The 17,417-nt window shown below is 44.2% G+C and overlaps 1 protein-coding gene across 4 annotated transcripts in view; it reads right to left on the minus strand.

Annotated features, from left to right (window-relative positions):
* VPS35L (VPS35 endosomal protein sorting factor like) overlaps positions 1-17,417 on the minus strand; it is an 83,307-nt gene that overhangs the window by 2,484 nt on the left and 63,406 nt on the right. For all 4 annotated transcript variants that reach the window (XM_081888876.1, XM_081888873.1, XM_081888875.1 and 1 more), the window contains exons 27-30: positions 11,380-11,519; positions 10,061-10,226; positions 3,652-3,770; positions 3-149 (exon numbers count right to left, since the gene is read on the minus strand). In XM_081888876.1, the coding sequence (XP_081745002.1) occupies positions 3-149; positions 3,652-3,770; positions 10,061-10,226; positions 11,380-11,519 (572 nt within the window). The remainder of the gene's footprint in view (positions 1-2; positions 150-3,651; positions 3,771-10,060; positions 10,227-11,379; positions 11,520-17,417) is intronic.

Below are 17,417 nucleotides of genomic sequence, written 5' to 3' on the forward strand. Positions count from 1 at the left end.
ACCGTGATTTTTGTGTCTGCATAGCCGTGCCTCTGAGCCAGGTTCCACAAGTTAACAGCGAGCTGGTTGAGTTTGTTGTTTCTCAGGTCTCCGTGGGCCAAGATGCTATTGAAGAGGTTGAGGGCCAGCTGGCTCTGCCGCTTTAAAGTCTACAACATTTTAAAACACAGAATTCTTTTAGCAGACAGACATGTAGCTTGCAAGTTCATACACAGGGTTGCATGGGAGAGGAGAGAATCAACTGATGGAATGTCAGGCTGTTGCATTTCATTTGGGAAATTTTTTAGTTTTTTAGCCTGCACCTATTGATTCATATCTACCTACTGACAATGCCACATCATGCATCTAATGAAGTGGACTCTAGTCCACAAATGTTTGTGCTATAATAAATCAGTATTAAAATTGACAAAAGACTTTTTCTTGTTTGATTACAGACATTCAACCAACAAATGTCAAGCCTTTTGCCTTGTTTTGAGATCAACAGATGTAATGATGGAGATAATACTATTTTTTCTTTTCATCATCCATATGTCATCTTTTGTTTCTAAAGGGAATTGCATTTCCCTTAGGCTGAAGCTGCAATGAAAGCACTTGACTGACAGGCACATTAACCTACGGATGAGCAACCCCTTTTGTTCCCTTATCAGCACCTCCCTTCATGTCTTCTGCCTACTTTAAATTTTTAAACCCTCTTGGAAACAACAGTGTCATTCTGCAGTATTGCACGCAACACTGTTAGAACACATTACAAAACAGCAAAAACAAAGGCAGTGTCACATAAACACTGACTTGCACATACAGACTGTCCCAGGTTCAATCCCATTCCAAAGAATCTCAAGTAGGAAAGCTGGAAGAGATCTCATCCAGACACGTAGAGAGCCATAGTAAGACAATGCTGAGCTAGATAAGCCAACGATCTAACCTCAGTAGAAGGGAGTTTCATATGCTCATATATGTTTACCCTGAAGATGCTTCATAAAAACACCACATCAGGGATTCTCTAGGGCAGCTGCCAAGCCCTAGAGGTGCTCCATAGTAATGCCAGCATTACCCCTGTGTAGTAGGCTGAATGCTCTTTTGATCATCCCCTTTGTCGGGATGCACTTTCTGTTCAACTTGGGAAGAGCAAGAGCCACTTGCCACCCCCTCCCCCCTTTTAGAGGCAGAGCTGCCAGCCATCGCCCCAAGGAATCAAATCAGCTGAAGAATAGTTGGAAGCTGCTGAGCCATTGTGGCTGACCTGCCACATTAATTAATGCATTTTATACTTCACCAGAGCCCTCTCTCAATTCACCCAGCCTTAACTGTTGCCCGGTGTGAATTACTGCTGAAGCAAGCAGGGGAAAGAAATTAAAACGCTGCCTAAACGCTGCTACCAGGACTACTTGCTCATGCGTGCACGCATACAAGCCAGCCAGAAAGAGTTTATGTTGAATGTAACATAGGGAAAGGCTCTCCCAAGAAGATGTTGCTGCAGTTGGACATCATGCATCTATAGCTACCTCATTCTACAGTAACATTAGCCCTGCTAAAATCAAGCAACTGATGGACTATGCAGAACTCGATAAACTGACTGGGAAGATCAGATATCTACGAGATCAAAAGTTCATCGAGGACTGGGGAAAATTAGTTGAATACTGGGAATGTATAAGTGATAATGGAATAACGTTAGTGGCATTTAGAGAAGCTCTGTAACAGCATAAGAAATATTGTAAAAATGCAAAATAGAAGTGGGGGGTAGGTATAAAGGCAATACCAAAATTTGGAAATGTGTATTTAAAGAAATTAGAATTTGGATGATTGGCAGAGAAGCCGAAGGAAGTCAAAAACCGGAAATTTAATAGAAATTGTAATGTGGCATGAATGTATGGAAAATTAATAAAATATAATTTATAAAAATAAAAAAAAATCAAGCAACTGCTCTCTCCACACTCCCAATGAGTGGGCAATGAGAGATGTTCTTATACAGCACTTATATTGCTTCATGAGCTCATAGGGTGCATTGCAGTAGTCCTGTCTCAACGTTGCCAATGAACAAATCACTAATGCTCTGTCTAGGAATGGCCAGAGCTGGCACAAAAGCTAAAACTGATAAAAGACACTTTTCGCCACTGTAGACACCTCAGCTTCTAGTGACAAAAGCAGTTGAAATTGCAGACTACAAACTAGATCCCACCCAGAACAGGCCTGAAAGCCACCCATCTTCACAGCCTGCATCTTGTTGGGATCTAATACAGTATAATAAGCTTGTCGGATCTCATCCAGCCCACCATTGCTTCCAGGCACTGGCACAGCGACTTCTGATTCAGAGCTGGGAATAATCAGTGTACCTATACCTCAAATGAACTCTCCCAGCAGCTTCATAGAGATGTCAAACCATACTGGGGACAAGATGGTAACGTCCAGAAGGATGCCATGGTCAATGGTATCAGGAGCCGGTGAGAGCTCAAGGAGATTTAACAAAGACGCACCACCACCATATGCCTGCCTCTTTCACACTAAATGCCATTCATAAGGGCACCCAAGGCTGATTCTGTTCCAAAGCCAGGCCTAAAACCAAAGTGGATTTGGCCTAGATAATCTTTCTCCAAGAGTGCCAGGAGAGTTGCTAGCACCCTCTTGAGCACTTCACCCCTAAAGGGGTTATTTGTCACTTATCTTGGGATCCTGGGTGGGGTTTTCCCCCAGGAACTGACAGACTGTCACCTCTTTTAAGGTTGGCAAGCATCGCACTCTCATGCAAGGATGCATTTTCTATACCCAGGACTCACCCACCCTCTTCTCAGCCTGCTCAAATTAGCCAGGATGAGTCAGGGCCAAAGGAATACATAGCTGGTTGACTTGTGGCCAGTTGACTCACTGCAAACACCTTGTCCACATACTCAAGCCTCAAAAGCTGACCCTCGTCCCACAGACCTAGACCAGATGGTACACTGGACACTTCAACCAGACTGGTGACAACAACAACAGCGTCAATGTCATCACAGAGACCTAAGCAGTCCTTGCCTTTTGCGCCACTCACACTCTGGCCATCATCCAGCCTGTGTTATAATCTGCAGCTCCCTAGAATACCAAGGAACAATGTGGGCTCCTCCAGGCTGGAGAAGACACTGGAGTGATTGTGTGGATAGCCCACCAAATCTCACTGATTTGCAGCAAGACTAAGACCTCAGCAGAATCAAGAGCTCTGTCCACCACAAAATCTCCCGGAGGGTTCAGGAATCCAATCTCCAAGGGCATACCAGCTTCATGGGCCCTCCACCCCTGCAGAGGGAAACCTGACACCATGAGACCAAACCTCAGCAGGAAATGGTGTCACCATAATAATGGTGTGAGCAAGATATGTTCAGAAGGAAGGAGAGTAAAACTGAGGCACAGTTCAAGGCTTTATCAGTGGCCAGCAGCTAGGAGCAGATTTCAGGCCCAACACAACGCTGGAGGCAAACTACGTAAAGTGTTTGTGCAAATATTTGTTATGTAAACCAAGTTCCCCCAAGCTGGTGTCCTTCAGGTGTTTTGGTCTACAGCTCTAATCTGCTCCGGCCAGCATTGATGATGGGTATTGTAGTCCCACAAAATCTGCAGGGGCACCAGCTTGGGGAAGGCTAGTCTAGACGGGTGTCCCAGAAGAAGAACCTAGTTTGCACCAACCTCATCCTTCCCAAGGTTCTTGAGATGCTCCAGGATCTGGGCTATCAAGGTTTCACACAGCTTGTTGGTTTCTGCCAGGAACTTGGTATCTCCACCATACAGGGTATCGTTGGATTCAACTGAGAAAACAGGTTTAGGAATAAAAACAGGGACATGGGTATTCAAGAACGCCTGACAGAAGACAAAAAAATAAACATTTATTGGTGCCTGAGTTTTATTTTCTTCCTCTTCCCTCCGTTCCTTGTGTGTGTGTGTGTGTGTGTTTAGGATTGTAAACCCGGAGGCATGTACTGTCTCGTTTTAATTGATTGTATGTAAGGCACTCTGGGAGCCATTTGGGCTGAAGCAAGGGGCCTAAATGCTCTCTCTATATATATAAAGTAAGAATACCTACTTTTATTAAAATATTTATGTACCGCCCTCTCGCAAAACATCAGGGCAGTGCACAACAACATGAAGGCGTTACAAAGCAATAGAAAAAAAATCTCAGAGCAATTCTGTCTGCCTTTCAGTTTTCCAAGTAACAATGGGTTCTATCCAATGCTAGTCCCACTCAGAGGAGACCCATTAATTCATTAATTTCAGTTGGTCAAAGAATTGTAGAGTTGGGAGGGACCCCAAGGGTCATCTCATCCAACCCCCTGCAGTGCAAGAACTCTCAGTAGGGCTTAGCTGGATACCACCCATTGTCAGAGGGCAGAGCCAGTGCATACATACATACACCTGAGCTTGAAATTACTTCATCTGTAGAGTAAGCTATGGGCAAAGTAGAGTCTGAGCATCTTGGCACATAGTGAACTACAAAGTTGGATGGGCATTCAGAACGTCCATGTAGGCATGACCTAGTGTACACTGATGGATCTGTTCTGTAACTTTTGGATGAAAATTCCTAATGACAAGTCTTAATTTGTTTTGACTGTTGGAAACCAAAAAAGCGGGGGGCAGATTTCATGCATACAAAATGCAAATACCCTCAGCAGATTGTACTAAAGTTCTAAGAAGACTCATCTGAAAATTCTGTTTCTGCTGGGAAATACACTAATGAGCCAAGTTTGTCTAATTATTCGGACTGATTAAAGCCTCTAAAGTTTCCCTTCAGAAATATGAAAAAGTTGCTGTTCTTACAGAGTGCTCTTTGATTTTCAAAACAAGAATGCTTTCTCTCACTTTAGTCTTTTCTTTCAAATTAGAACATTGATCACCGTTGACTTTATGGTACATTCAATAATTTGTTTTCAAAGAACGTAACATCTCTAAGACCAATTTTTATTTCACTTACACAAATATTTAAAATGCCAGAAAGGTGTCCAAGAATTTGAAGCTTCTCAAAATAGTTTTCTCTGAAATATGTATACCCTGTTCCCCATGACTAGTGCTCAAAGCAGCATACAAGATATAAAAATCAGAAAAACAAAAATCAATAAAATTACCCATTCAACAGGGACTAACAAAGCAAGCTAAACATTATTATTATTATTATTATTATTATTATTATTATTATTATTATCAGGGAGAGAAAGCAAAACTTTCAGAAGCTGCAGCTTAAAATCAACCACATCAAAACACTATCTAAACACAGAATAAAAGAGCAGTCCCATGACACATAAAAAATTGCAATGTAAACACCAAGTGGGTGTGCTGGAGGAATGACAAAACTGAAGAAATGGAAGTGATTCTGTGTCTTCCAGGGCTTTCTAGACATCACCTCCCCTGTGACAGCATCCATCTATTTATTTAGAATACTTACATTCTGCTCAAGAGGTTTTCAAACCAGTTTCTAAAAGATTATCATTGTTATATATTTATACCCCACCTTTTCCCCTGACTCAAGGCAGCTTATAAATAAAATAAGAGTAGCTAAAAACATAGGAAAAAGCAACAGCAACAATATTTAAAAAGAAGTAAACACACACAATATTTAACAACATACAGTGGTACCTCGGGTTAAGTACTTAATTCATTCCGGAGGTCTGTTCTTATCCTGAAACTGTTCTTAACCTGAAGCACCACTTTAGCTAATGGGGCCTCCCGCTGCCAGTGTGCCGCTAGAGCACAATTTCTGTTCTCATCCTGAAGCAAAGTTCTTAACCTGAAGCACTATTTCTGGGTTAGTGGAGTCTGTAACCTGAAGGGTATGTAACCAGAAGCGTATGCAACCCGAGGTACCACTGTACAAGCACAACAAAAACAGCTTTAAAAAATAGAATTATTTCTATAACATAATCTCATAAATTACCACATCCTTGCATATATTACAACATGGAACAGCTCAGTGCCAGTGGGGGGAACCTCAGACTCAGGGGCCCAATGCGGCCCTCAAAGACCTATCTGGCCCCTGGTTCTCTCCCCACTCATGGGCCCTGCTTTGTATCCAGACTGTTTTTCCTGACTTTGCCTGACTTGAATGCATCCTTGAACTCTGATTGGATGGATGACACAGAGGGGTGTGTGCAAAAACTAGCCTATTGTACACTTTTCCCACTTCTGCCTTTGATCCTGCCCACCACTAGTACGTGGCCCCAGAAGGGAACGTGGCCCTTTGGCTGAAAAAGGTTCCACACCCATAACAGGAGTAGCCACAACGCTGCCAACCCGGGTTAAAGTAATTCCGAATGCCTCTTTCAGGTAAGTATTTGATTTTACAGAAATACTGGGCTACACAATCAAGACAGAAATCTTCCAGCATTTGCAGCTTACTCCAGTGGCCTTACCCACACTTCATTTAAGCTATCTGCAGGAAAGCTGTGTATTTTTAAAGAACTACTTCATCCACTGCCATGGCAAGAGAGAAAGCAGGACAGAAGCCTTCCTCCTTTCTTTCTTTTTCTCTCTCTCTTAGGGAAATGTCATGAGATTAAATGAGCTTGAGCATGCCTGCACTAGTAAGATATTATTATTAAAGTTGGGAATACATGAAGTTCTTTGAACCAAGCGCTCAAGAGTTACTGATGCAAAGCAGCGCTTAATCCCAGGTTTTGCACAAATAAGGTTTGCAACGTGTGGATTAAGTATTTAGGCTCTTTGTGCAGGATCATAATCCAATTGCACACTCAATACTTGCTTAGTAACCGAAAAGGATTTATCAAGCTGTGCTAAAAGGGAAAAACAAGCACCAAACTGAGGCTGAAAACATGACCCAGAGTGGATCTTCTTTCTATTTTCATGTCACCTTTCTTCCAGAACATTTTATATCATCAGCCTCTGCTAATCTGGCGCCCTCCTGTTTTGGACTACAACTCCCATCAGCCCCAGTCAGCACAGCATAATGCTCAGGCTGATGGGAGTTGTAGTCCAAAAAATCTGGAGGGTACCAAGTTAGCAAAAGTTGGTGTGCATAATCCGCCACCCTCACTTTATCTTCACAACCACCCTGTGAGGTAGGTTAGGCTGAGAGAGACAGTGATTGATCTAATGTCATCCTAGTCACACTGTTCTTTAGCTGAACTATGTTGATTCCCTACAAGGCAGGAGAGGGGGATGATTCAAATGCAGCCCAGTTTGGGCATACTGGAGATGGGGGTTGGATTTGAATTCTTCTCCCACCTATGATTCCCCCCACTTTTTTGCTTTGAGCAGCCACTCTTGGCAGAGGTTCCTTCTGGCCACCAACCATTCCGCAATCTGCAGATGAAGGGCGATATACTAAATGAATGAATGGATGTGGCTTAAGGACTTCAAGGCTTCAGCTTCCCCACCCTGCTCATGCTGTGCATTAAGTCTCTCCTACGTACACACATACTTTGCAGGGACTAAGCAACTCCTGACACACCAGCCTGCTGCCATCACCCTTCTAGCTCTCTTTGCTAGGTGGGAAAAGGCGTGGAGGGTGAAGAGCCTCATCATTTGGGCCAGGGACTGAAGCAGTGGCTGACATTCCTGCCTGCACATCTTTCTAAAAGCATTGTGATTGCCTAGGAGTCACTATCAACTTCCAGGTCAAAACTGTGTGTGTGCACGTCAACCAATCCCACCTTTCTTGTATGTGCCTTTTTTTTCTTTTTACTGATTTTGTGTTTACATGTGGACCCCAAGAACTAAACCCCCGCATAAGACGTGAGTTACCTGTATAAACTTCAAACGTGATACTATCCAATCTGAAATAAAATTGTAAGCTAAATTTTCTTAGTGTTGAGATCAGTTTTCATAAGGGATGTTGCACTACCAGTGTCTGTGGAACTCCCTGCCTATTGATGTTAAGCAGGTGCCCTCGCTGTACTGTTTCAGCTGCCCACTGAAAGCCTTTTCGTTTCAGCAAGTCTACCCAGATATAGAAACTGAGTTACCTAGATCCATTTTAGAAGTTTTATTAATTTTATCTTTGTCTTTAATGATAGTGGCTCTTTGTTTTTAATTAGACGGTGGGTTTTAGCTCCTTTTTTTTTTTTTTTTTGTATACGGCTTGGAGAGCTTCTTGGATCAAGCAGTTTATTAAATCCTCTAAATAAATACATGCCTCTTTCTGCCTTTCACTCTCCTACATATTTCCAAGCTTTTACTACCCCTTCCCTCACGCTGCCTACTAATTGCCTGACAGGTCACTGTACTTAATTATAGAAGGCTGTTGATCCCTTGACCTGCACTGTGACTTCAGCTTTGAACAGTGCCTTTCCCCTGCGCACACACAGATGAAAGATACAAAAAAGAAACTGAAAGCTTTAACTTTTTACTCTTTGGAAATAATGATTCCTCTCTTCTCTCTTTGCCCCTTAGTGCCTTCTCCAGAATGATTATTATTATAACAATCATGACCATCATCATTACTATTAGACTTCTTAGTCCCTTGTAACCCGAAGGTCTCCAAACAACTTAAAACACATTTTAAAATACAAATCTATTATACCATAAAACAACAACCCCAGAACAGAATCCTGACTCTTCTGTCTTTGCAGCCCCACCAAACAAAAAGATGGAGCAGGGGGAGGTGGCAGTATAAGATGGATGCAGAGAGGACTTGAAGTCCTGAAACAAGAAACCTCATTTATACAACTCAGGGCAGAAGCTGGATCCAACAGAAGGTGTCAGTGGCTTCTCTTTGTCTCGAGGCCACTTTTCTGTTAACTGCCCGAGTTTAAAGGCAATCTATTCACCACTAGCCCTGGCCTCACCTGTGACTTCATTTACCCCTTTGCCCTCCATTTATCAGTCTGGCGTCAGGCCAAGGCACTTCTGCTTGCACAGCACTGTAAATCAGGCCCTTTCTTCTCTGCCTTCTCCACTCCAACTCCATTCCATACCCCGATCAGGTCTCATCTTGACCACGGTTGCATGCCAGTCACGTAACTTTTATGCTGAAATAGCTCACCTCTTCCATCAGACCAAGCAACACTCCACTCCTTCATTGGCAATCCCATCCTCTCTGCATCCAGAGTAACTCCTCATGTTTACCTTTTAAAAATTCTCCACAGTCTTCCCCCTCTTATTCCTGATATATCAGCATCAGTGATCTTAACCGATCCACCTCTGGAACCTTCAACTGCCTTTACATCTTCTGCTGTCAAGCAACGCCATTCAATCGCCTTTGCTTGTCCATTAAGTCTGTCAGCTCCTAACAGAACACCTTTGCTAGCACCAAATCTGTCTCCTTGAAGCTTTCCTTTTCCCCCTGAAGCCGGAATGGGGGACCTACGGCCCTCCAGAGGTTGTTGGACTGCAGTTCCAATCACCCGCTTCCTCCATGTATTTAAACCTTCCATATTCATAAACAATTCCATCTTTGTGCATAGGGTTAGTGGTAGAGCACAGGGACACAGGAACCAGCATTGCACTGAGTCAGACCACTGGCTCATCTCACTCAGTATTGCAGACACTGACAGGCAGCAGCTCTCCGGGATTTCAGGAAGGGAGTCCTTCCCAGTCGTACCTGGAGATGCCAGGGATTGAACCTGGGGCCATTTGCATGCAAAGCAGATGCTATACCACTCAGCTATTGTGGTATGAAGTAAGATCTCAGTCTGTGTGGTTCTAAATTAACAGGAAACTGCCTTATGTGGAGCCAGACCATGCAGAGCCCAGCACTGTCTCCACTGATTGGCAATGGCTCTCCAGGTTTTCAGATACCTAGCCTTAAATGCAAAAGATTCTGCACATGCTTTGCTCACAGAAGATCTTCACTTCAATCCCAGGCATCTCCTTTTAAGAGCATTGGAAGTAGCAGAGCTAAGAAAGCCCCCGACTCTGGAGTAGAAATCAGGAGTAAACCCTGAATCATTGGCCAAGCTGGCTAGGGCTGATGGGAATTGTAGTCCAAAACTTCAGGGGCAGGGCACTAGAGTAGATAATACTGGGGGAAATGGACCAAAGGGCTGACTCAGTCCTTTACACACAAGCAAGTCAGCATTTGGTACTGTGGCTTGCGGGAGCCTCATAATGAAATTCTGGGGCTCCCAGCATCAAAGCCTCCTTCTCTTACCTTTGTCTACATGGTAGATGTAAGTCTCCTGACTCATTGCTGAGAGAAGATGCACGACATTTGTATAAATCCGGACTTTATCATCACCGTTATCTTCCCAGGTATAGTCCTGGATGACGTTCAGCAGCCCTCGCACAAGAAACAACACGCCTTGCTCGGGGTGGTCCTATGGGGAAAAACACACACACTTAAATAAGACCCAGTATAATCAAACAGGATTCCGCACTCCTGCCCCCCCCAAAAACACTTCAGCCACCAGCAACATAACGTCCTGCTTTGAGAGATTTTGTGCTGGCTCAGCAATGGTTAACCAAGCACTGTCAAAAGCAGGTGAAAGGAGACTGAAGAGCTCTTAAGAGAGGCTTAGAAACGCTCACCTTAACCCAACCAATTTCAGGCAGTTTAGCAGCATGCTGGCATGTTGTTGTTTTGTTTAACTTTGTTTTCGTGGAAGAGCATCAAGTCATGTGAGAGCCCCCACCTGCACTATGCAGACTGACGTTTACCTCCTATTTCTAAGGAGCTCAAAAATCATGGAGAAAACGCTGGGAAAGGCAGAAAGCCTTCATGAAATCCACATGGCTCATTCCTGGCTCTTCCCAATTTGAGCCTCTGGAAAAACCCAAAGCACAAATGTTTTGAAAGAGCCTCATTTCTGAGAGCAGAAAGTGGGGAGGGGGCGGCTGCACTCATGTCCTGCTTGCAGAGTTTCCAAGAGGCATTAGGTTGACCATTTTGAGAATAGGATGCTAGAGATGGCCTGAACAGTTTTTAGCTGTTCATATGCTCCTAAAGGGTTTAAGGACCATCAGATGAACCCAGCTGGATGAAACCAAAGGGCTTACCTAGCCCAGTATTCTGCTCCAAAAAAATGCCTTAGGAAAATGCAAAAGCAACAGCACTCTCCCATTGTTGCTCCCCAGCATAGTGCCTTCAATACTGGAAGATAATATATACCCACCTTGACTAGTAGCCATTGACTAGTCTTTCCACCCACCAGATGACTGGGTAAAGGCCTTTTTAGTGGCAGCATCCAAATTCACCAATGGTCTGCCTAGAGCCAACCTTAATGTCATTTTGGTGCCAGGAAGAACATTTTTAAAAAAGAACATTAGTTTGTTTTGCCCCCCCCAATTTGATTTTTCTAATGATTTTACACAGCCCTTATGTGTCTTCTTGTTGATATTTTATTTTATTTTAGAAACCCCCAACTGTTTTTGTCTTGCCTAGCTACATAAGCTGCCCTGATAGTATAACAGCGGGTTAGAAGAATAAGCCTTTCAGCCCTAAAGATTGAGTGGCTCATGCTGGCTACTTACAGGAATGATCAACAGAGTGGAAAAGAAATTGCAGAGGAATTCCAGGAGGAACGTTTCGGAGGACCGCATCTTCCCATCTATGTTGATCGTCTTTGGCACCTCGGGAACAAGGCTTATTGCCGCTTTGAAAAAGGCATCCGCTGCAAAGAAATCACAGCCACTGCTTTATGAGCAAGCAGAATATAGATTTATCAACAGGCATGTGATTTTAAGTAGACCTGCATACAATCACATAGGCTCAAATCTCTGCTGCACTATCCAGCAACCTGCAATTATTCAACAAGCAGCAATTGCAACAGAATGTTTCAGGGAACCGTGATCTCCTAACAGGGGTGTTCAGGATTCCAACTCAGTTATGCTCCCCTCCAAAATACTGGTTCTTAAAGACAGGTTAATTTGCGCAGTTAGCTTTACACAACCACAGTGGTATTACATTTCCCATGGGCTACTAAGACAAGGAAGTCTATGGAATGCAATCACATCTGCCATTGCTCTGGTGTTACAAAACACACATGCTCAATGACTCTGTATATGACATTTTATCACCAGAAAAGAAATAATCTGAATAGCATAAGTATCCAGTTCCACGGACAAGAATACTCTTGGCTTTCTAAAGTTACTTCAAATTATATGGGATGAATCTCCAGATCTTTTCTTAATTTAGCTTTCACTAGTTCGCCTGCTTAAGTCTATCCCAGCCTGGGTAAAAAAACAATCCCAACACTTTTTAAAAAAACAGTAGCAAACTCCTCAGCCCCCACCAAAAACATTAAAGCCAGACACCGACATCAGAATAAATGCATTAAAAGGTCTGCATCATACAAGTAATACAACGTGATTAGTCTTTTGAAGGCTAAAACAAGCAGATTTGTGAGTATAGTGTCATACCTCCTCAAGCGAGACATCATAGCCTAGACAGTGTTTCCCAACCTTGGACCTCCAGCTGTTTTTGAACTACAATTCCCATCATCCCTGACCACTGGTCTTGCTAGCTAGGGATGATGGGAGTTGTAGGCCAAAAACATCTGGAGGCCCAAGGTTGGGAAACACTGGCCTAGGATATATTTTTATTGAACACCACACATTGGAAAGGCATACAGGAAAACAAGAAAGCTGAAATTTGCCAACACTGTAAAGTGCAGTCAACCTACATCTTGTGAGCAAACAATCTTATTTATATTCCAAACATATTCAGAGACATTTAAATAATGATACTTCCTCAAGGAACACACACAATCAGAGAGAGAGAAAGTCTCAAAATATCACCAGCAATGCAAAAAATATTCAGTCAATTGTTATGCCTTTTAACACAGAAACATAGCTGTCCTTCGTGTCGTATTAAGTCACACAGAGAAAAGCCCAGACAACTATTCCCTGCTTTTGGGGATGGCAGAGAAGAGCAAAAAGGAACTGCTTTAGCCAGGAACTCTCAGCTTTAATTCAAATAAATTGCTTTTTGAGTCTTCTCAGGGCTACAGAAAATGCAGGGTTGTATCCAACTTAGTGCTACTCAGAGGAGACCCGCTGAAAGTAATATGCCTAAATTAGTCACAAGGTTGTATTCAACGCTACCTCTAAAATGAAAGGACTTGGCTAACGTAAGTTCATTGCTTTCAATGGGTCAGAGTAGACCTTAGTTGGATGCAGCCCACCGGAAAATGGCTTAGCTGGTGGTCCTTACTCCAGAAAAGATGGGTTTCTGTTTACACTGATCCCAACGCAAACTGTAGGGAGGAAAAACCCAGCGGGGAAAGGAGCCAATCCATTTAACACTCAGTAACATTACTGACGCGGGTGGCGCTGTGGGTTAAAGCCTCAGCACCTAGGGCTTGCCGATCGAAAGGTCGGCGGTTCGAATTCCCGCGGCGGGGTGCGCTCCCGTTGTTCGGTCCCAGCGCCTGCCAACCTAGCAGCTCGAAAGCACCCTCGGGTGCAAGTAGATAAATAGGGACCGCTTTCTAGCGGGAAGGTAAACGGCGTTTCCGTGTGCAGCTCTGGCTCGCCAGATGCAGCTTGTCACGCTGGCCACGTGACCCGGAAGTGTCTTCGGACAGCGCTGGCCCCTGGCCTCTTAAGTGAGATGGGCGCACAACCCCAGAGTCTGTCAAGACTGGCCCGTACGGGCAGGGGTACCTTTACCTTTACCTTTAACATTACTTTATGGGCAGGGGGGAAAAAACCCTCTCCCTCCCTCTCTCTCACAGCAATTTGCTTTCTGTGCAACTGTCCTTTCATCATAAGAAAGCCCTGTCACCAACAAGAGAACCATGACACTTGTCTTACACAGCCAAGCCACCCAGGACTACTCGCAGTTGCACTCGTAGGTTTGGGTCAAGGCAATTTGCTTCGAGTCCCTAAGGAAAGTGGACTGGCGTTCACCTTCCCATGAAGCCGACCATTTAACCACCTGCCTGCGCTGCATGGCCAAATTCTCCTCCGTGCTCACAGGGCGACAGCGAGAATTCATCCCCAGGTCAGCTGAATTGTCACCTTAGCAGAGAGGTGGCAGCCAGAACGAAGCTTGAACGCAGCCGCAATTACTTCTGCCTCCTGAGGGAATCAGTCAAAACAGACTTGAAGAGCCATCACTCTGAACTACCAACCATGACACAGAGAGGCATATCCTGAGGCAACATGCTTGGCTAGGAAGGCATTTAATGTATATTTAAAGGCTGGTTTTCCCAGTACTCAAAATGGCGTACAGTATGTAAGATGTGGCTGGATTCCAACTCTCATTCCTCCATTCATTTACTGCCTTTTTCTCCCGCCTTTTTCTCCAAGGAGTTCCAAGGTGGCAGACATGGTTCTCCAGCTCCTCGTTTAATCCCCACCCTGTGAGGTAGGTTGGAGACTGGTCCAAGGTCACTCAAAGTGAACTTCATGGCTGAGTGGGGATTTGAACCCCAGCCTCTCATGTCCTAGCCTGCCACTCTAACCACTGCACCACGCTTCTTCCCCAGTCGGAAGGTCAAAATCAGCACTCTGAATTGCTAGTTGGATTTGCTCACACATCTCACCAGGCAGCGCTACTTAGCACCCTTCTTAGGATATTGTCAGTATCTGCAGAACCACGAGGGAACTGGCTGTCTGTCTTTTATTTTTATTTTTTTGACAGACGACCGTCTTTACGACAACATGAAAACACACAAAGGAGAAGCTGGTGGAAAGCGAAGGGAGGGGATGACGGCGGCCGGGTAACTTTGCCTCCACAGCCCACCTTTTGAGGGAAAGCTACTAATTTAAACCCAGCGTCATTTACAGTCCGCTTAAAGCGGCTCCTTGCAAATATAGTTCCTTTACCTAACCTTGAAATATGGCGAGATAAATTTGAAATACGCAGCTCCTTATATAGGCTGTCCATTAAGCCCCCCTTTCCTGAGGCAAGCTGGCACTGCGTTTGATGGGGTGGGGAGGGGAGCGCTGGCGGCAATAAATTGCCGATGATGCTTTCCTAGGCCTCAATTAATAGCTTGTGCACTGCACCGTATGCAAGCTACTTTACGCTCCGCTAAATTTCCCATTCTTCCCCGGCAGGCAGTGGATCTTCCTTCGTTCTGGCTGACCACTGGGCTATAAATCCTTCCATGGAGGCCTGCGCTATTTCCGCGTGTGACCTTCAGACAAGAAAAATTAATGCCCTGTTCTAACGGGGCCCAACTGTGCCTGGATGCAGGGGAAATCACGCCTCGAATGTTTCCTTGCAAAGGCAGGGTTTCCCAAAGGCCTGCTACACGCCTGCTCTTGGAAGGCTCCACATGGGCTCGAAGGATTGGGACCATGCTCCCCACACCTCTCTCCATTTTTCCTGTTCTCCTTTATTGCATTTATATCCCGCCTTTTTCTTCACGGAGCTCAAGTCCCGTCCCTCCCATTTAATCCCTACAACCCTGTGAGGTAGGTTAGGCTGAGAGGCAGTGACTGGCCCACAAGGTCACCCTGTCAGCTTAATGGTGGAGTGAGGATTCAAACTCTGGTCTCCCAGGTCCTACTCCAACACTAACCACTGCACCACACTGCCTCTTTTGCATAAGACCCTTTTTAAAACCAGCTTCTGGGGCAATTCTGGAGGCTATAAGGTATTTGTGATCATACCATGTTTCCTAAAAAAGTTCAGAGTGGTGGGCACAGCTCCCCGCCCCCCATTTTATCCTCAAAATAGCCCTATCAGGTAGATTAGAGAGAAGTAAGCTAGGTCAGTGTTTCTCAAAGTTGGGTCTCCAGACGTTGTTGACTACAACTCCCACCATACCTGACCACTGGTCTTGATAGCTAAGGATGATGGGAATTGTAGTCCAGCAACAGCTGGAGACTCAAGTTTGAGAAACATTGGGCTAGGTGATACATAATTAGGAAATCATGGTTTCCCAATGTGTGGACAAGGCATAAATAGCCCTGGGCCCATGCACTCCCCCCTCCTTTTTCATAGCCTCAAGGAGGAAATCAGGAGGAAGTCTCAGCTTCTGCTTTTAAAATGAACCACAGTTTCTCCATATGTCTGAACTGCAGCAACTATGGTTTTCTTTTAACTTTAGAGAGAACAAGCCAAGATCAAACCACAGCTATCCACAAGTGCAATGAAAGCCATTCAGTTCCAAATGGGTCAGAGACTAGATTGAAGGATCTAATCAAATCTGGGGTGGGGGAGAAGAAGAGGCCGTTGCAGTTTCTGCTAATGCCCCCTTTTCTTGGAATTGGAAAATATGCAGTACTAAAGCAGCAAATATAACAAGATGATGAAAAACATCAGGATTGAGGATTCTTCGTCCTCATTTCCGGATGGCCCAGAAAAGTAGGGCAGCAGAAACACAAATATTTCATCTTGCTTGTGCTATCAGATAAGGGTGGGGGCAGCTAGGAATATTAGATCAGCTATAGCTCTGTGCACTTTTGAACTCTGAATCCAGATTCGGTCAGCGCAGTTGAGCAAAACAAATCCCACCCCAATTTCCATTTTTATCTGTCCCTCGGTGAAATTAGTCATCCAAGTTAGTTGGATACCTCTGGCCATGTGGCATATTATGCTTCGAGCCAAGCAAAGTTTTAACAGCTCAGAAAAGCATTATGTTAGGACAAACCTACACTATTTCACAATCACATGCCTCAAGTGAATGTTATAAAGAGAAGTAGAATTAACAAATCTCTGTTCATTTTGCCCTCAGAGAGATTGCTAGCTTGGCCCAGCACATTACCTATGACAGGAAACATGTCTGGTGAGGATTCATCATTACTCTGCAAAGTTACACTAAGTCAGGGGCTCCAAAACTGTGGTTCATAGACCAGTGATCCGCAAGATCCATTCAGGTGACCTGCAGCACGTCCACATTAAATATTCACATTGATTTTTAATTGCATTGCTGTCGCTTCTTTTATTTCTTGTATTGTATTGTATTGCATTGTATTGTAACCTGAATTTTACAAAATGCAAATTATAATACAATAAAACACAATATAGGAAATAAAAGCAATAAAATCACACAGCATCTAGCACAGTGCTTTACAATTGCTGTAGCAGGCAGAAGGGGCCATTAAGGGGTCCACCAAGAACCACCAGCAAATTTAAGTGGCTCGTGGGGGAAACAGTTCAGGAGACACTGTACAAAGAGATCCAGTTCAGTGTGCAGGGTCATGTATATATAGTGTGATCCTACACACATCTTCTCAAGTCAAAGTTCAATTGAGCCCCATTTGCTGCTGAAACCATCCAAGCCAGTAGGTAGCATTCTTTTCCATAGATCCCTTCCATCCAGACACTGCCTAGTCCACAGCCCACTTAACTCTTAGCAAGGTTGCTTTGTCATATGACTTTAGGACAAATTGCTGTACCCAGTACTGAAGAATCCAACTTTTTAGCTATGATACAGTTTGCATTCAACTGGCTGGCAAGGACTGCCTAGAAATGCAAATACTCTGTTGAAATATAGGGCCAGTTTCTCTCTCTCTCTCTCTCTCTCTCTCTCTCTCTCTCTCTCTCTCTCACACACACACACACACACACGATAAATAAAGTCAAAGCATCAGTCAATGATGGCTGAAAGTAC

The sequence above is a fragment of the Podarcis melisellensis genome (genome assembly GCF_964234715.1).
Source record: "Podarcis melisellensis genome assembly, chromosome: 14".
NCBI classification, from domain to species: Eukaryota; Metazoa; Chordata; class Lepidosauria; order Squamata; family Lacertidae; genus Podarcis; species Podarcis melisellensis.